Raw genomic sequence first — 20,594 nt, forward strand, 5'->3', positions numbered from 1 at the left:
TGTTGTTGAACATGGAGTTTGGGGATGGTTCTGAATCACAGAATATTGCCTACAGTAGAGGAAAACTGATGCTGTAAGGAGTGAATACTTTTGGGTATCTGCTATAACTGGTCTTTGTAGAATCCCGTCTATAAAACGAGAGTAGCAGCGTCCACCTGAAAGGATTGTGAGATCAGCAGTGCGGAGAACCTAGCAAATGTTCAAAACACACTATTACAACGAAATGTATTCCTATTCTGGCAAAAAAAAATATTAAACCACACTACATCTATGAAATCTTGTACAGATTCCTATCATTGTTCTCCCCCCTATTCATCTTTACGCATAAGACAAACTTATTTGTTCATTTTTGGACCTGAAACGGAAACGAGTTACCGTAGCAACTGGAAAAAACAAAACCAGAAGGATTAAAATGCCACTCTTGCTGCTTTTAATTAAAAACCCTAAAAAGGCATACCCACTTGGACACTTGGATGTTACTTAATTAACAATCAGTAAGGAAAAGATACTGAAGCAGTAAACTTAAGCGATGTCGAAAAGTGATGTTGACCAACATGGATTTTCTCCCTTACGACCAGTTACAGCTGGAGTCAGAGAAAATACTTTTATCAAGGCCTTCGGGTATCCTGCAGAAAACGGACAGAAAGAAAATTCTCTTTAGCCCATGCATAAACACTGGAAGTAAATCCTCCACTTCTATTTTTAAAAAGATGTTTCTGCGTTTCCTATCCTCTTCTCCCAACTACAAAATCCAGCAGGTAGTCCTACATTATTCTAAGCGCAGCCCAGATACGTTGGTGTTAGGGGTCCAGCGGCGCCAGGCCAGCGCAGAGCGGCCTCGGGAGGGGGCGCTGCGCCGGGTGCGGCCGCAGCGGGCCGGCGCGAGCGGGGCTTCCCCGGGTGCGGGGTCCGCGGCCGCCCACACGCACCTGCGCTCAGGGGAGGCGAGTGCGCGCCCTGGGCTGCAGCTGGCGCTGGCGGCGCTTGCGCTGGCCGTTGACGAGCTTCTGCGCGATCTTGCGCTCGTGGCCGCCGGGCACCGGCCAGTTGGTTCGCAGTTCCCGCTCCCGCCGCGTGCGACCCTTGCTGCGCCCGGCCCCGCAGGCCGGGAAGTCGCGCAGGTAGTAGTAATCCAGGCAGTCGTAGAGCTCCTCGTCCGAGCTCCCGGGCGGCCACCCCTCGGGAGGCTGCGGCCGGCCCCGAGCCTCTGCGCCCAGAAGGGCCGCGTCCATGTCTCCCGCCCGCGGGCCGCCCGCCCGCGCGCGCCCTTCCGGAGCGCCCTGCCCGCGGGGCGGGGCTTGCGGCTGACGTCACAGAGCCCGAAGGCGACCCGGCGCCCCGGCGCTCCAGCCCGGAGAGCTGCGAACCGTGAGCCCGCGCCGCCCGCGGGAGACGGGCCCTCGGCAGAACCCGCCTGTGGGCCCGGCGGGGACGCCCCCGAGCCCCTACCCCGGCGACGGAGTGCGTAAGGAAGACGGGCCTGCACCCCTGCGGGTACAGCTGGTGTTAGGGGACACGGGAGGACGTGAGACATTCGCTTCTGGAGACCATCTCTGGTATCGCAGTGGTGGATTCTTAAAACCTCTGTCCGTATAAACGACTGAAAGGAAATCCATGAAAATGCTAAACGTGTGTCTGGGGCTCCTGAGCGGCTGAAGTCGTGATCCCGGGGTCCTGGGGTCGAGCCGCGTGGAGCTCGCTGCTCCGCGGGTCCGCGCGCTCACTCTCGCGTATCGGAGAGCTCTTAAATACGAGTATTTCTGGCTGGGAGGCCAGGGTCCATTAGCTCCTTCTCCTTTCCACCCTCCCGGGTTTGGTCAGGAGCATGAATGACTTGAGCTCGGGGAGGGACAGTAACGGAGCGGGCTCCGCGCCTGCGACCCCCGCCAGAACCGAGCGGGAGCGCAAGTCCTCGGTCGGGAGACGCCGGCGCTGACCGCGACGCGCGGGGGCTTGGGGTGAGGGCGGGAGCAGAGGGTGGCGGTGCGGGGGGCCCCTGGGTGCGCTGGGTGTGCGGCCCCGCGGGCTGGGGGAGGGGGGCGGGGCGGGAGTAGTCGGGGAGCTCTGCTGCGCCCCAGCCCCAGCCCCAGCCCCTGCGTCCACCCCCACGCCTAGTGATCCCGTTACTGCCTGCCTCGGCGCTGCTCTCACGGAGTTCCTGCGCTGAGCGCCGGGTTTCGGAGGCTCAACTAGCCCAGATAATTCTCTTCCCACAAAAACTGAGGCTCTCCTCTAGAGGATTTTCTTTTTAATAGATGAGAAGTCTTTCCATACTTAGGAAACAACAACCCTTGGCACGTATGTGATCCCCCGAGCGCCGTGGCCGCTGAGTCCCATCCCCCGCTCCCTGCAGCACGTGCCTGGGGTCACCGGCGCTCTGGGGCGGTCGGTGGTTCTAAGTGAACCCGTCCCAGGGCAGCGTCTTTAATAAAATACTCAGAGGATTTTCTCTTCCACCCACGGGTTACATTTGCTATTGCCAAGGAGAGAAACTAGTATTTATCCTTTTACTACTCTCCCACACAGGTTCTTTTTAAAAAATCTCTTTAAAAAATATTGTATTTCCTTGAATGAGATGAGCATGCAGAGAACTGAAGCGGGATGAAGAGAGGGAGATGGAGACACCCCCCCTCCCGCTGAGCAGGGCCCATGTGGGGCTGGATCCCAGGACCTGAGATCGGGACCCCAGAGGGATGCAGACGCCTAACCAGCTGAGCCACCCAGGCAGCCCTAAAAAAAAAAATCTCTTTAGAATTTGTTGTTATGAAAATATTCAGATGTCTTAAAAGTGCAAAGTATAAAACAGTGAACTCCCATCACAGGGATTCAACAATCTTAATGACCCTGTCACATGTCCTTCACATCTCCCTTTCTTTCTCTGCTGCAGACTTTATGTCCTTTCACTCCTATATTTCTCAATACTTCGCTCTGAAAAACCAGATTTATTTCTTACATAACTGAAGTGTTATTTTCACACCTGACAAAAATCAACCAGTCCCCTTATTATCTTAATTCTGGGATCACATTTCTCTGGTTGTCTAAGAGACATCAGAATACAATTCAAAATATATATGAAATCTATACACGAAGCTTACAAGGAAGTCTCTCATATTCTAGGGCAGCTTCCCTGTCCTTTCCGTTTTCCCCTGACAGTGATGTGTTGCAGAAATTGGGTCAGTTGTCCTGTAAAATGTCCCACTTTGTGAATTTGTCTGCTGCTTCCTGGTATCATTTAACTTGTTCCTCTCTCTTTTATATTTCCTGTAAATTGACATTGGATCTAGAGGGTTGTTTATACTCAGATTCAATTTGAGGAACAAGAAAACTTCTTAGGAAGTAATGTGTGTTGGCATCACACCAGGATATCCACAATAGCTCACTGTTCCAATTTTAGGGATGCTATGACTGATCAGTGAGATCAGGTGGTAACAGCCTTGCCTTGCAATTGTGAATGTGGTTCCACATAAACTTTTATCTAATGATTTCATCTATACTTCATTTCTTTATTTGCTATTGTGTTCATTTGCTTTCATTATGGGCTATGAAATGTAATTTTTTATTGAAATGTAATTTTTTAATTCAATCATTCCCAGGCCATTTGGTTACTCTGAAATACATTTTGACAAGAAAGGCTAAAAATATTTAATTCCCTTTTATTTTTTTAAGTTTATTTATTTAAGTAATCTATACACCTAATGTGGGGCTTGAACCCATGACCCAGAGATCAAGAGTCACATGCTCTTCCAAATGAGCCAGCCAGGTGCCCCTAATTGCCTTTTAAAGATGAGTTTTCAGGTGGCTCAGCAGTTTAGCTCCAACTTCGGCCCAGGGCGTGATCCTGGAGACGTGGGATCGAGTCCCACATCAGGCTCCCTGCATGGAGCCTTTTTCTCCCTCTGCCTATGTCTCTGCCTCTCTCTCTGTCTCTCATGAATAAATAAAATCTTAAAAAAAAATAAAGAGTTTTCAGGGATGCCTGGGTGGCTCAGTGGTTGAACATCTGTCTTCAGCTTAGGGTGTGATCCCAGGCCCAGGAATTGAGTCTCATATCGGGCTCCCTGTGAGGAGCCTGCATCACGCTCTATGTCTGCCTCTCATGAATAAATAAATAAAACCTAAAAAAAAAAAAAAAGGAAAAAATAAGTTTTCAGGTTCTAATAGACTCTACTTTTTTTCCTCTTGAGAATCATTATAAACTCATGGATCTTTTAAAAAAAACAATGTGTTCAATCAATTTCATTCTTTTTTATTATTATTTATTATTTTTATTTTTTTAAGATTTCCTTTATTCATGAGAGACACAGAGAGAGGCAGAGACATAGGCAGAAAGAGAAACAGGCTCCATGGAGGGAGCCCGTGTGGGACTATTCTTTATTTTCTTTAAATATTTTATGTATTTATTTATTCATAAGAGACACACACACACACACAGAGAGAGAGAGACACTTAGGTAGAGGGAAAAGCAGGGTCCATGCATGGAGCCCAATGTGGGACTCGATCCCAGATCCCAGGATCATGCCCTGAGCCAAAGCGGATGCTCAACCACTGAGCCACCCAGGCGTCCCCATTTTTATTCTTTTTCAATACTCAAATTGTTCAGTCTTTGGCCAGTGGGAGCTCCTTCATGTGATTCCTACATTCTATTGGCATTAACCTAGTAGTCTTGTTTTCTGGTGAACCACAGTGTCCATCCAGGCTCTTATTTATTTATTTATTTATTTATTTATTTATTTATTTAATTTTCATCCAGGCTCATCTTATACATTGTATGCCACAGACCTGGAATCAGCCATTTCTTCCAAGGAGTCATTGATCTTTCTAGGGTAGGGAATGGATTTAGATACAACAATCAAAGTCATATATTATGTTTCTTCGTCTTTATAAGAACCCGGTGAAATATTACTGTCCCAGTTTTCCAGATGACAAAACAGTTTAACAACTTCCTGGAGGTTGTATAACTAATAAAAAGCAGAGCCAGGCTAAGAATGAGATCTTCTGACCCTTAGATAATTGTTTCTTCCATTTTACTATGCCCCTTTACATAAACCCCTTACTTGTCAGTTCATAGATTGCTAAACAAGTCTAGCTTCTGAGATGATGTTTAAAAGCAGGTGCTACGATCTGTCTTTGCTATCTTGCCTCAGAGCTCTGAATGAATTCTGATGATATCATTGCAATAAGATTTTATTTATTTACTTTAAAGATTTTATTTATTCATGACACAGAGAGAGAGAGAGAGAGAGAGAGAGAAAGAGGAAGAGACACAGGCAGAGGGAGAAGCAGGCTCCCTGCAGGGAGCTGAGTGCAGGACTTGATCCCGGAACCACAGGATCACATGTTGAGCCGAAGGCAGATGCTCAACCACTGAGCCACCCAGGTGTCCCTATCTCATTACTTTCTAATGAATTATTGCAACCACCTCATAAGGTAGAGGAAAGAGAAATGGAGATTCAGCCAGGTCATATGGCCTGCCCAAGGCCTATGGTGGAGTGACTCCCTGTGTCTGCCTTTGGGCCATAGCAGAGCTTGCTCTTGTCTCTGATATCCCTCTGATGAGACTTGTGACACTCATTCGCAAACTCAGAGCTGACTATGGCTTATATTCAACACCTCTTTCGCTTCCTCATTTATTCATGCATTTGCATTACTTTTGTATTTGTCTAGCTCCCCTGTAAGATTAGAAACACCTTTGCCCATACCTCCATTTCCTATTCACAGTGGGTATAAAAGAAATGCCTGTTAAATAAATACATATATGTATGTACAAACAACTAAAACCTTTAAAAACTGTTAATGAAAATGAGGAAAATTTAAATAATTTAAACCTCATTAATTCATTTGGCATATATTTACTAAACATCTACCATATACCAGATATTGTTTTAGACTTTCAGGATAAAGTCCCTGCTCTTATGAATTTTATATTCTAGAAGAGGCAGACAATAAAAAAAATATGTAGTATATGCTCTCTCAGTGATAAGTGCAATTAAGATATATGAAGCGTGAAAATGTTATGAATGTGATATTTTAGACAAAGAAGTTCATTTTGGGCAGTTCATTTTGGGTGGCTTAGCGATTTAGCGCCACCTTCAGCCCAGGGCGTGATCCTGGAAACCCAGGATCAAGTCCCATGTCGGGCTCCCTGCATGGAGCCTGCTTCTCCCTCTGCATGTGCCTCTTCCTCTCTCTCTCTCTCTGTCTCTCATGAATAAATAAATAAAACCTTAAAAAACAAAGAAGTTCATTTTGAGGAGGTGGTATTGGAGCAAAGGGCAAAATGAAGACACCAAAAGTGACATGAGCAAGATAGTAGACTAGGAAGCTCCAAACTCTTGTTCCCACAGAAGACATTCAAACAAACAAGCAAAAAACAAAAACAAAAACCTTATAGGAATTCTGGCAAACAACGTAAATATCCAATCAAGAAAAAGCCACATTCAAAAACATTGAAAATTTTGTACTGTTTTTACTCAGTCTTGCCCCACAGCTTTCATGGCATAGCAATAATATTGGCCTGAAAGAGGCAGCAGCCCAGTCCACAATTCCTTCCTTTGAAACCAGAGGGAGCAGAACAGAACTTACTTGTAACATTTGATCTGCCTGGGGGCTGAAGAATTTGTATCTGCTTTGTCTAACCCAAAGCTTAGATAGAAAAGTGGTAAGCACTGCTCAAGAAACCTGCAGAGGGATTACAGACCCACAGATGCCTGAGGGAAGACATTACAGGTGGAGATGTACAACAGATTATCTAGAGCCATGAGAAGCTGGATGAGACTCTGGAAAATTAAGACTTTCAAAAGTAGCCATGTATACAGGGGAATTAGTAAAGCCACACAAGTTGAGGGAAGACACATACTCAAAGGGACATGAAAATACCTTGAGCTTTCACCTTGAGCTGATCTCAAGGTCTAGAGAAGAGCCGAATAATTAGAGAAGGGTTGCTTGAATGTGATGCCAGTCTGCAAAGACTAGGAGAGATGGATTCTTTCAAATGCCCAATTTTCAACAACATCAACAAAATTACAAAACATACAAAGAAACAGGAAAATATGATCAATTTAAAGGAAGAAAATAAATTGACAGAAACCATCCCTGAAAAAGGACAGGCATCAGACTTACTAGACAAAGACCTTTTTTTTTTTTAAATTATCTTTAAGTACCCTGAAAGAGCTAAATAAAAACACAAAAAGCTAAAGGAAATCATGAATATTATATGTGCACAAAATGAGAATATCAACAAAAAGGAATTACAAAAAGGAACTAAAATTTTTTTGAGCTAAAAAATAAGTAACAATTTAAAAATAGAGGAGCTCAACAGCAGATCTTGAGCAGGCAAAGAATCAGTGAACTTGAAGATAGGACATATGAAATTATCCTGAGGTGAAAAGTGAAGAAATGTGAACAGAGCTGAAGGAACATGTGGGCATCATCAAATGGACTCATATGCATTATGGGAGTTCTAGAAGGAGAAATGAGGAAGAAAGAGGCAGAGATTATTTGAAGAATTAATGACTAAAAACTTCAAAAATTTGAGAAAATACATGGACCTACAAGTCCAACAATCTCAATGACTCCAAATAGGATTAAACCCAAAGAGACAACACCAAAAACACATTGTAATCAAACTATGAAAAGAAAAGACCAAGAATCTTGAAAGCAGCAAGAGAAAAGTGATTCATCATGTACAAGAGATCCTCAATAAAGTTTGAGCTGGGGCACCTAACTGGCTCAATTGGTAGAACATGAGACTCTTGATCTCAGTGTTGTGGGTTGGAGCCCCACAACGTGTGCAGAGATTACTTAAAAATAGAATCTTAACAAAATTTGCAGCCAATTTCTTGGCAAGAACTTTGGAGGCCCAGAGTGAGTGGAATTATGTACTTAAAGTGCTTTAAACAAACAAAATCTGTCAACTGAGGGGCGCAGCGGTTTAGTGCCTGCCTTTGGCCCAGGGCGCGATCCTGGAGACCCGGGATCGAATCCCACATCGGGCTCCCGGTGCATGGAGCCTGCTTCTCCCTCTGCCTATGTCTCTGCCTCTCTCTCTGTAACTATCATAAACAAATAAAAATTTTAAAAAATTCTGTCAACTGAGAACTCTATATCCAGCAAAAATGAGGGAAAAAATAAGACATTCCCAGATGAATAAAAGCTAAGGGAGGTCATTACCATTTATTGGATCTGTCTTCCAATAAATGCTGCAGAGCCCTCTAGGTTAAAATGAAAGGATTCTAGACTAACTTTTAGCCATATAAAGATTTAAAGGTCTCTGTAAATGGCAAATACATGGGCAAATATAAAAGCCAGTGTTACTATAATTTTTATATTTTTTATATTTTTTATATTCTACAAGATTTAAGAGACATGCATGGGGATAATTATAAATCTATGTCAATGGGTTTCCAATACATAAAGATGTAATTTGTGATATTAATAACAAATAGCATTAGTTGTATCAAGTGCAGTTTTTAATTGTTATGAACCATCACTTGCAAGAAACCAGCTTCATAAAAGAAGCCTATATGTGTGATTGAAGTCAAGATAGTATCAATTTGAAATAGATTGTTACAATTTTATGATATGCAATCCTCATGGTAACCACAAAGAAAATATTTATAGAATACAAAAGGAAAAGAGAAGGGAATCAAAAGTGTCACTACAAAAAATTAAACATAACGGAAAGCCATAACAAAGGAGATGAGGAATGAAAAAAGCTATAATACATAAAATTTTGTGTGATACGTACTAAAACAAATAACAAAATGGTAAAAATAAGTGTTTCCCTTTGAGCAATTGCTTTAAACATAGAAGGATAAAACTATCTAATCAAAATATATGCCCCAGATTGGGGCAGCCTGGGTGGCTCAGTGGTTTAGCGCCGCCTTCACCCCAGGGTGTGATCCTGGAGACCCGGGATCGAGTCCCATGTGGGGCTCCCTGCATGGAGCCTGCTTCTCCCTCTGCCTGTGTCTCTGCCTCTCTCTCTCTCTGTGTCTCTCATGAATAAATAAATAAAATATTTTTAAAATAAAAAAATAAAAGAATAAAATCTTTTAAAAAATAAATAAAAAATAAAAATTAAAATAAAGATTTTATTTATTTATTCATGAGAGACGCACACATGTTCCCCATAGGGAACCTGCTTCTCCCTCTGCCTATGTCTCTGCCCCTCTGTGTGTGTCTCTCATGAATAAATACATAAAATCTTTTTAAAAACTATTCTTGGGGCGCCTGGGTGACTCAGTCTGCCTTCAGTTTGGATCATGATCTCAGGGTCCTGGGATCAGGCCCCATATCAGGCTCCCTGCTCATCTATTCTAGCCATGCCTAGGTGGCTCAACCAGTTAAGCATCTGCCTTCCACTGGGGTCATGGGATCATGACCCCAGTTGGGCTCACCACTCAGCAGGAAGTCTGCTTCTCTCTCTCCCTCTGTGTGCTGGCTTGCTCACTCTCTCTCTCTCTCAAATAAATAAATAAATAAATAAATAAATCTTTAAAAATTAAAAGTAAAAAAATTTAAAAATCTTTTCTACCAATCTTTGTATTAAAAAAAATATTTTAGGGGATCCCTGGGTGGCTCAGGAACAGAGAGGGAGGATGGACAAATGTGCCCCATTCAGTACCTACAACTGAGGCATGCCAACAGCTTGTGCCCCAGCTACCACCTTTCACGGCAAGTAGCTTTAGAGTGAGGCTTTTGCTTTGTAAATATCACTGGCAACAGTTTATAACAGCAAATGAAGTAGTAAATACTTCATGAACAAACTCTCTGCTCCCAATTTCAGCACAAATTGGATTAGATAATCATTTTCATGAAGATTTCCATATGCCACAATCCTAATCATATCTTAAAGTGAACAGAACAATTCCATGAAGATAGAGTTGATCCTTTCAGATTGGGCTTTTAAGAATTGCCTGTGCATAGTATTGGTAAAATATGAGTTCTGATAATCATGAACAAACAAAGCCTCACTTGAATTTAATTTCATTTTAAAAGATTTTTTATTTTTATGTAATCTCTATACCCAACGTGGGGCTTCAGTCTAAAACCCTGAGATCAAGGGTTGCATGCTCCACGTACTGAGCCAGCCAGGTGTCCCTAGTAATTTCATTCTGTAATACTTGATTATTTTGTAGTAGTTTTGGGGGGTAGATGTAATTTAAAAAATTAATAGAGTTTATTTTTGAGCTGTTTAGGCTTATGGAAAATTGATGGGAAAGTATAGAAAGTTTCCACAAACCGCTCACTGTTTCGTCTGGATTTGCATCTTGTATTAGTGTCATGCATTTGTTACATTGATGAGCCAGTACTGATACATTATTATTATCTAAAGTCCAATAGTTTACATTAGGGGTCACTCTTTGTGTAGTATAGTCTGTGTGTTTTCACAAATGACGACATGTGTCCATCATTATTGAATCCCAGAGAATAGTTTCATTGCCCTAAAAATCCCCCCACTCCACATATCTGTCCTTCCCTTCCCCAACCTCTGGCAAAACTATAAAACTCCTAGAAGATAATATAGATGAAAAATCTTTAGATACAACATCAAAAGCATGATCTATGAAAGACAAATTTGATTTTGGACTTTATTAAAATTAAAAACTCCTGCTCTGTGAAAGACACTGTTGAGAGAATGAAAAAGCATACCATAGACTGGGAGAAAATCTTTGCAGAACTTGCTATTTGATAAAAAACTGGTATCCAAAATATACAAATAACTTTAAAAACTCAACAATAAGAAAATTAACAGTCTGCTTAAAAGTGGGCAAAAGGGGGCACCTGGGTGACCCAGTTGGTTAAGCATCTGCCTTCAGCTCAGGTCATGATCTCAGGGTCCTGGGATCGAGTCCTGCAGGGAGCCTGCTTCTCCCTCTGCCTTTGCCTGCTGCTTACCCTGCTTGTGCTCTCTCTTTCTGTCAAATAAACAAAATCTTTTTTTTTAAAGTGGGCAAAAGATCTGAACAGATACCTCACCAAAGAAAATATACAAATGGCAAAAATGCATATGAAAATGTGTTCTAGCCTGGGTGGCTCAGCGGTTTAGCGCCGCCTTCAGTCCAGGGTGTGGTCCTGGGGGCCTGGAATCAAGTCCCTCATCTGGCTCCCTGTGTGGAGCCTCTTTCTGCCTCTGCCTGTGTCTCTGCCTCTCTCTCTCTCTCTCTCTCTCTCTGTCTCACATGAGTAAATAAATAAAATCTAAAAAAAAAAAAGAAGAAGAAGAAGAAAGAAAGAAAGAAAGAAAGAAAGAAAGAAAGAAAGAAAGAAAGAAAGAAAAGAAAAGAAAAGAAAATATGTTCAAGGACAGCCCGGGTGGCTCAGCAGTTTGGCGCTGCCTTCGGTCCAGGGCATGATCCTGGAGACCCAGGATCGAGTCCCGCATCGGGCTCCCTACATGGAGCCTGCTTCTCCCTCTGCCTGTGTCTCTGCATCTCTCTCTCTCTCTCTGTGTCTCTCATGAGTAAATAAATAAAATCTTAAAAAAAGAAAAAAAGAAAATATGTTCAAGGGGCACCTGGCTGACTCTGATAGAACCTGTGACTCTTGACGTCAGGGTCGTGAGTTAAAGACCCACAATGGGTGTCGAGCCTACTTAATAAAAAACAAAGTAAAAAAAATATATGCTCAACATGATACATCATTAGAGAATTGCAGATTAAAACAATGACACATGACTGCAAGCTTATTAGAATGGCTAAGTTTCAAAACTCTGACCACACCAAGTGTTGGTGAGGATGTGGAACAATAGGAATTCTCATTCATTGCTGGTGGGAATATAAAATGGTACAGTCAGTTTGAAAGACAATATGACAGTTTCTTATAAAACTAATTGTGATTTTTAAAGTTGGAAATCAAGCCTATGAACTTATTTGAAGTCAATAGTGCCATAAACAGCTTTTCTTTAAGAGCTAAACAAAGCTTAAAATACAAGTAACAATGGAGGCACCTGGGTGGCTCAGTCCGTTAAGCATCTGATTCTTACACCGGGACACCTGCACCCCGATGTTTATAGCAGAATGTCCACAATAGCCAAACTGTGGAAGGAGCCTCGGTGTCCATCGAAAGATGAATGGATAAAGAAGATGTGGTTCATGTATACAATGGAATATTCCTCAGCCATTAGAAACGACAAATACCCACCATTTGCTTCGACGTGGATGGAACTGGAGGGTATTATGCTGAGTGAAGTAAGTCAATTGGAGAAGGACAAACAGTGTATGTTCTCATTCATTTGGGGAATATAAATAATAGTGAAAGGGAATATAAGGGAAGGGAGAAGAAATGTGTGGGAAATTTCAGAAAGGGAGACAGAACATAAAGACTGCTAACTCTGGGAAACGAACTAGGGGTGGTAGAAGGGGAGGAGGGCAGGGGTTGGGGGTGACTGGGTGGCGAACACTGAGGTGGGCACCTGACCGGATGAGCACTGGGTGTTATTCTGTATGTTGACAAATTGAACACCAATAAAAAATAAATTTACTTAAAATTTTTTTTTAATTTTTATTTATTGATGATAGTCACACACACAGAGAGAGAGACAGAGACATAGGCAGAGGGAGAAGCAGGCTCCATGCACCGGGAGCCCGACGTGGGACTCGATCCTGGGTCTCCAGGATCGAGCCTTGGGCCAAAGGCAGGCGCTAAACCGCTGCACCACCCAGGGATCCCCTACTTAAAAAAAATTTTAAAAAGCATCTGATTCTTGGTTTTGGCTCAGGTAATAGTCTCAGGGTGGTGGGATCGAGCCCCACATTGGCTCTGCACTCAGCTTGGAGTCTGCTTGAGATTCTCTCTCTCCTTTCCCCTCCCCTCTGTCCCTCCCCTCCCATACTCATGCTTTCTCTCTCTCTCAAATTAATATGTAAATGAATTATTTTTAAATATTTTATTTATTTATTCATGATATACATACACACACACACACACACAGAGGCAGAGACACAGGCAGAAGGAGAAAGTAGGCTCCATGAGGGGAGCTGGACCTGGGACTCGATCCTGGGTCTCCAGGATCATGCCCTGGGCTGAAGTCGGCACTAAACCGCTGAGCCACCAGGGCTGCCCAATAATTTTTTTTTTAAAAAGCAAGTAACAACAGAAAACTAGATTTCTGGTATTGGACCAGCAGTACCAAATAATGCTATATGAGTGCCTGAATAATAAACCCATTTTGTAAGAGACAATTTTAAGTACATACTGTAGATTTCCCATCATTCAGGCATACTTCACTCTACATTTTAACAGATAACTGTTCATAAATAAAACTATTTTTAAAAAGGTATAATCCAGTTTTTTCTTTTTTAATTTTATTGACGCCATCTAAATTTAGATGTGTCTAAGGGCTTAGGTCAGTAGTTTCCAAACTGTGAACAAAGGGGATCCACAAGGTGAAAACTATTTCAATGACAATGTTAAAGATGTTATCTGCTGCTCTCATTTTCTCACTAGTGTAGAGTGGAATTTTCCAGAGCCTACATGAAGTGTGGTATCACAACAGATTGAATACTGATATGAAAATCCAGCTGTCTTGTATTAAACCAGACATTAGAGAAACATGCAAAACTGAAAAAATGAGTCCACTTTTCTCACTTTTTTTTTTTTTGGGAAACATAGTACTTTAAAAATACATTATTTGGCCAAAATTAACAACACAAGAGACAACAGGTGTTGGCAAGGATATGGAGAAAAGGGAATCCTCTTATACCATTGGTGGGAGTGCAAATTGGTGCAGCCACTCTGGAAAACAGTACAGAGGTTCCTCAAGAAGTTGAAAATAGGGCTACTCTATGACTAGCAATTGCACTACTGGGTATTTACTCCAAAGGTACAAGTCTAGTGACCAAGGGGACCCCTGTACCCCAATGTTTATAGCATCAATGTCCACAATGGCCAAATGATGGAAAGAGCCCAGATGTCTGTCGACAGGTGAATGGATAAAGAAGATGTGAGCTATTTATTTATTTATTTATTTATATATTTTGGAATACTACTCAGCCATCAACAAAAAATGAAATCTTGCCATTTGCAACAATGTGGATGGAACTAGAGGGTATTATGTTAAGTGAAATAAGTCAATTGGAGAAAGACAATTATTACATGATCTCATATGTGGAATTTAAGTAACAAAACATCATAGGGGAAGAGAGGAAAAAAAAAGCAAAACAAAATCAGAGAGGGAGACAAACTGTAAGAGACTCTTAATCACAGGAAACATTATATGTTAGTTAATTGAATTTAAATTAAAAAATTTAAAAGTGTGAGGATTTGAGGAACTCAGGTAATTTGGATGTTAAGAGACACTCTCTGTGTGTCTCTCTGTGTCTCTCATGAATAAATAAAGCCTTTGAAAAAAAATCTAAATCCAGCTAATAATCACCTGTTTACCTGCTTATTAATATGTATGGTAGCTGCATTTTATCATAAATTTTGATTACACTTTGCTTTATAGGTTTTTATGCCTTATTTAGCTAGCATAGTGAGATATTTTTGAGTATAATATGGTACTTAACCTTAATTATGAAGGCAATTTTACCTAGACTTCAGTTAATTGTGGGGAAAAAAGGCGTTTTGTATATACTTTTGATAAGGGCAAGTGGAATTTGAAAGAAAAAACTATTATTATATAATATAAAACTTATCCAAAATTTTTTAGATATTTAAAAATAGGGGCACCTGGGTGGCTCCATGGATGAGCATCTGCCTTCAGCTCAGGGCCTGGTATCAAGTCCCACATTGGGCTCCCTGCATGGAGCCTGCTTCTACCTCTGCCTATGTCTCTGCCTCTCTCTGTGTGTCTCTCATGAATAAAGAAGTAAAATCTAAAAAAATTAGAAAGTTAAAACTAGAAAGTTAAAAGTAGAACTACACTATGATCCAGCAATTGCACTACTAGATATTTACCCAGAGAATACAAAAATACATGCATCCCTATATTTATAGCAGTGTTTTTTTACAATAGCCAAATTATGGAAAGAGCTCAAATGTCCATAAACTGATGAATGGGTAAAGAAGATGTTGTATATATATGCAATGGAATATTACTCAGCCATACAAAAGAATGAAATCTTGCCATTTGTAATGATGTGGATGGAGCTAGGGAGTATCATGTTAAGTAAAGTCAGTCAGAGAAAGACAAACACTATATGATTTCACTCATATGTGGAATTTAAGAGACAAAAAAAAATGAACATGGGGGAAAAGAGAAGAAATCTAAGAAACATGTATTTTCATTTCTTTTCTGGAAAGTATCTAGGAGTGAAATTGCGGGGTCATAATGTAGATGATATTTAACTTTATGAGAAGCTGCCACATTTTCCAAAGTGTTTTACCATTTTACATTTTCCAACAATGTATGATTGTTTCAGTTTCTCCACTTCCGGCCAACAATTGTTTCAGTTGCTCTGTTTCCTTGTCATTGTTTTTAATGTTAGCCATTCTAGTGGATAGGAAATGCCATCTCGTGGGTTTGATTTGAATTTCCTTTTCAGAAAACATCACCTATTGTATTAAATTATTTAAATATTCATTTGAATCTCACTTATTTTATACAATTACATTTAATTTTAAAATCTGCTTTGGTTTTATACCTGTATAAGCTGCTGTAAGAATAATGCATGGATGGGGCAGCCGGGTGGCTCAGCGGTTTAGTGCCGCCTTCGGCCCAGGACGTGATCCTGGAGACCTGGGATTGAGTCCCACCTCGGGCTCCCTGCGTGGAGCCTTGCTTCTCCCTCTGCCTGTGTCTCTGCCTCTCTCTCTCTCTCTCTGTGTCTCATGAATAAATAAATAAAATCTTAAAAAAAAAAGAATAATGCATGGATAAGGAAATACTGCCTCAGTGTTCCATATCCAGCCTTCTGTGAGTTGTTGGCAGAACAGAGATGTGTCGAGCCATCCTAGCTTCTTTTCATTGATCATTTACCTCTTCTCATCCCCAGGACTTGACAGAAGCCAGGGAAAAGTTCTCGGGGATATGTCTGAACATAGTGCTGTGATTGTTGGAGCACGGATGGTTGTGGGCAAGAGTGCACACGTGCACAGGTGTTAAGGAACTGCATGCTCCTCATGTTCTGATTTTTGGCAACTTGACTCTGTACTTGGAGTCAGTCTGTACAGTTACTTATGTCATTGTAATGAAATCACTTCTGTGACATTTCAATAAATATATGAATAAATACATAAAGAATGGTACAAAAACCAGAATAAGGTGTTTATATCTAGCTTTCTGTTTGTATGTAATTATGTAACATCATAATAAAAATAATATAGGTCAACATTTGAGGGTCATAATTTTTCCTTTACAAGATTTAAGTGCCTTTCTTTCTTTTCTTTTAAAGATTTTTTTTATAAGTGCCTTTCTTAAGTTTGAACTACTAACCTAGCCCGTACATCCCTGCTATTCTAGTTTGTCCAATTCTCAATAAGTTAATTCAGCTACAGCTTTTTCATCTCCATTTACAACTTGTTTATAGTCACTTTATTTGGATTCAGGTGTTTCTCAAACCTCCATTAAAATTTCAAAAAGTGTACTAAGCTAGGTTTTTTTGTATAGATAGCTTTCATTTTGTTAATGTTTACTGGTGTAATTCTTAGACAGTAACTTTATTCTTCATATTATGAATATCACAATCGAGTGTGTGACAAACTCAAAATACCTCCAAACATCTCTTTACTAGGTTCTGAACATTTTGATAATATTAACTTTGGGAGATGTATATGGCTTTTAAAATTTGGACTTGAGGCTATATATATGAATAATGGGCTGAAAATGTTTTAAATTTATTTTTAAATTATATATAGAGTATTTATATACATTTAAATTTTTAAAAAAGATTTTATTTATTTATTCATAGACAGAGAGAGAGATTGAGAGAGAGAGAGGCAGAGGGAGAAGCAGGCTCCACGCAGGGAGCCCGACATGGGACTTGATCCTGGGTCTCCAGGATCACACCCCGGGCTGCAGGCAGTGCCAAACCGCTGCGCCACCGGGGCTGCCCTATATATTTAAATTATATATAATTTACTTTGTAATTTAAATTGTATATTTATATATCATATATAAAATACATTATATATATTATATTCTATATTCTATATATATAAACATATATATATGTTAAACAATATTATTAAGAGTTTGGAAAACACAAGAAAATAAAAAGAATTACCCTTACTCTAGTATCCCAACACATCCATGGTCATCTTGTAAATTAATTTACAATATTTTAATATTATATATTTTTGCATGATTATACTGTAGGACACATTGTTCTCCATAGACTTGACAATGATAATTTTTAATGATACATAATCTTCATATTGAGTACAATTACCATAATAATAATAACAACAATAATAATAATAATTGCTGTATCTAAAATGTACCGAGCTCTCACTAGGTGCCCATAGAATTGTTTAATTCCCCACAACAACTGTCCTTTATTTTATTTAACCTTACTCTGTCTTGGGATCCCTGGGTGGCTCAGCAGTTTAGCGCCTGCCTTTGGCCCAGGGTGTGATCCTGGAGTCCCGGGATTGAGTCCCACATCGGGCTCCTGGCATGGAGCCTGCTTCTCCCTCTGCCTGTGTCTCTACCTCTCTCTCTCTCTCTCTCTCTTTCTTTCTGTGTCTCTAATGAATAAATAAAATCTGTAAAAAAAAATAACCACTCTATCTCAAATTCCTTCCAAATTTTCACTACCTTTATGCATATGATCTTTCTTTAGGTTGAATTATCTCCAAAGTGAGATATTTCCAGAAGTGAGTCATAAAACATGAGCCTTCTTGTTGCCCGTGATACAAATTGCCAATTTTTTTATATGTTTTTTTTTTAATTTTTATTTATTTATGATAGTCACAGAGAGAGAGAGGCAGAGACACAGGCAGAGGGAGAAGCAGGCTCCATGCACCGGGAGCCCGATGTGGGATTCGATCCCGGGTCTCCAGGATCGCGCCCTGGGGCAAAGGCAGGCGCTAAACCGCTGCGCCACCCAGGGATCCCCAAATTGCCAATTTTTATCCCTGAAGGCTTATATAAATATAAATGTCACTAAAAACACAAAAAGTGCCCATTTCAGGGCATCTTTGTCAACATGAGGTATTATAATTTAGTAGGTTATTTTTTTAAAGCTTTTATTTATTTACTTATGAGAGACACAGAGAGATAAAGAGGCAGAGACATAGGCAGAGGGAGAAGCAGGCTCCCAGCAGGGAGCCTGATGGAGATTCGATCCCAGGATCATGACCTGAGCCAAAGGTAGACACTCAAACACTGAGCCACCCAGGTGCCCTAGTCTTGTGAAATTCTTAAATGATTTTTGAAAATAATACTGTCTTTTCCAAACTTACCAACTACAGGAAGCTAGATTAAAGAAATCTCAAGTCAGATCAGTTCCTCTTTGGCCCTTGCAATTCTACAACCATGCAATTGGGTTTGTGATGCTAAGGCTTAGGAGGCCTCCACATAGTCGATTAAATTTAATCAAATTTATTTCATCATTTTTGATAATCTTATGTATATGTGGTTTGGGGGATTCTTTGAACAGCTTATAACATCTCATTGATTTTTCCCTCATCAGTTTTGATTAATGAGGAAATGAAATTAAGTTGTTTGCATACTTTATCCAAGATTGGTGTCATATTGGCTAAGTCAAATCAATACTTGAGCAAATATGAAATTACAGCTTCTTTATCATGGAATATTAGGTATCATTATTAAAGATTTCATTTAAAAAATAGTCTTTAAAAAACAGCTACTACTGGCGCTTCTGGGTGGCTCAGGTGGTTGAGCATCTGCCTTCAGCTCATGATCTCAGGGTCCTGGGATGGAGTCCCTATTGGAGTCCCTGCTCAGTGGAGAGTCTGCTTCTCCCTCTGCCCCTTCCCTCCACCTGTTCTCTCTTTCTAATAAATAAATACAATCATTTTTAAAAAAAACAACTGTTATCATTTTACATTATTTGCTATTTAGGCATTTTGAAGTTTTTTCATTTGAAGACACAAAGAAAGTAGACTATGGGCATTTTTTTTTTTTTTTATGATAGTCACACACAGAGAGAGAGAGGCAGAGACATAGGCAGAGGGAGAAGCAGGCTCCATGCACCGGGAGCCTGACGTGGGATTCGATCCCGGGTCTCCAGGATCGCGCCCTGGGCCAAAGGCAGGCGCCAAACCGCTGCACCACCCAGGGATCCCGACTATGAGCATTTGTAATGGCTTTAGCATTCATAATTTGACTCTGCATGAGTGCCTTCCAGGGTTGCAGTTTTACTAGTGAAGTTTCAGAAGCCACTTAGCTAATGACTCAGTTAACCAACCACCCAGTGTTATATCTCAGTGCTCTTTTGTTTTCTCTACTCCTCCTCAAATTTAGTCACAAGTGATAAAAACTTGCTTTATTTTTTAAAAAATATTTTATTTATTTATTTATTTATTTACTTACTTACGTATTTATTTACTTATCTATTTACTTATTTATAGAGAGTGTGCAAGCACTGGAGCGGATCGGCAGAGGGAGACAGAGAATCTCAAGCAGAGTCCATGCTGAGTGTGGACCTCTACTCAGGGCTTAATCTCATGATCCTGAGATGAGGACCTGAGCTGAAAGCAAGAGCTGGATGCTTAAATGATTGAGCCATCCAGGGGTCCGAAATTTGCTTTGTTTTTTAATAACAGCTGTAGTGAGCTGTAAGTCACTACCATACACTTTACTTCTTTAAAGTATACAATTCAGTGGTTTTTAGAATATTCCGAGTTGTGTATCCATTGCCACAATCAATTTGGGAGCTTTTTATTACTCTATAAAGAAACCTGCTATCCTTCCTTGCATCTACTTCTGCCATTCCTCTGTGCCGTGCCTTCAGCAACCACTGCCTTACTTTCTGTCTCTATAGATTTGTCTAATCTGGACATTTTAAATTAGTGGAATTGTACAATATGTGGTCTTTTGTGTTTGGCTTCCTTCACTAAGCATAGTGTTTTATTTTATTTTATTATTATTTTTTTTAGCATAGTGTTTTAAAGGTTCATCCATGTTGTCCATGTACCAATATGTCTTTTCTTTTATGGCTGGATAATATTTCATTGTATGGATATACCACACTTTATTTGTTCATTCATTGTTGATGGACATTTGGTTTATTTCCACTTTTGGGCTATTAGGAAAATTGCTGATATGAACATTCATGTACAAATTTTTGTGTGGACGTATGTTTTCATTTCTTTGGGGTATAGATTTAGGAGTGCAACTGTTGCATCATAGGGTGACTGTATATTTAACCTTTGGAGAAACTGCCAGACTGTTTTCCAAAGTGGTCAGTTGCACCATTTTATGTTCTCATCAACAACATATCGGGTTCCAATCCACATCTTCACCCATATTTGTTGTTATTATTTTTTTATTATAGTAATCCTAGCACCTAGAAGTGCCTGGGTGGCTTAGTGGTTCAGCATCTGACTCTTGATTTTGGCTCAGGTCATGATCTCAGGGTCATGAGATCGAGCCCCACGTGGGCTCCATACAGGACACGGAGTCTGCCTGGAATTCCCTCTCCCTCTCCTTCTGCCCCACTCCTCCTCAACTCATGCTCTCTCTT

General features: G+C 40.6%; 1 protein-coding gene across 1 annotated transcript; it reads right to left on the reverse strand.

Annotated features, from left to right (window-relative positions):
• Positions 1-407: 407 nt before the first annotated feature.
• Positions 408-1,275, reverse strand: NUPR2 (nuclear protein 2, transcriptional regulator). Its single transcript, XM_038538985.1, has 2 exons — positions 930-1,275; positions 408-626 (listed from the first exon to the last, which is right to left on the reverse strand). The coding sequence occupies exon 1, from the start codon at positions 1,230-1,232 to the stop codon at positions 936-938; it is 297 nt and encodes a 98-aa protein (XP_038394913.1). The 5' UTR covers positions 1,233-1,275; the 3' UTR covers positions 408-626; positions 930-935.
• Positions 1,276-20,594: the final 19,319 nt, after the last annotated feature.

This window comes from Canis lupus, chromosome 6 (genome assembly GCF_011100685.1).
Source record: "Canis lupus familiaris isolate Mischka breed German Shepherd chromosome 6, alternate assembly UU_Cfam_GSD_1.0, whole genome shotgun sequence".
In the NCBI taxonomy this organism is placed as follows: Eukaryota; Metazoa; Chordata; class Mammalia; order Carnivora; family Canidae; genus Canis; species Canis lupus.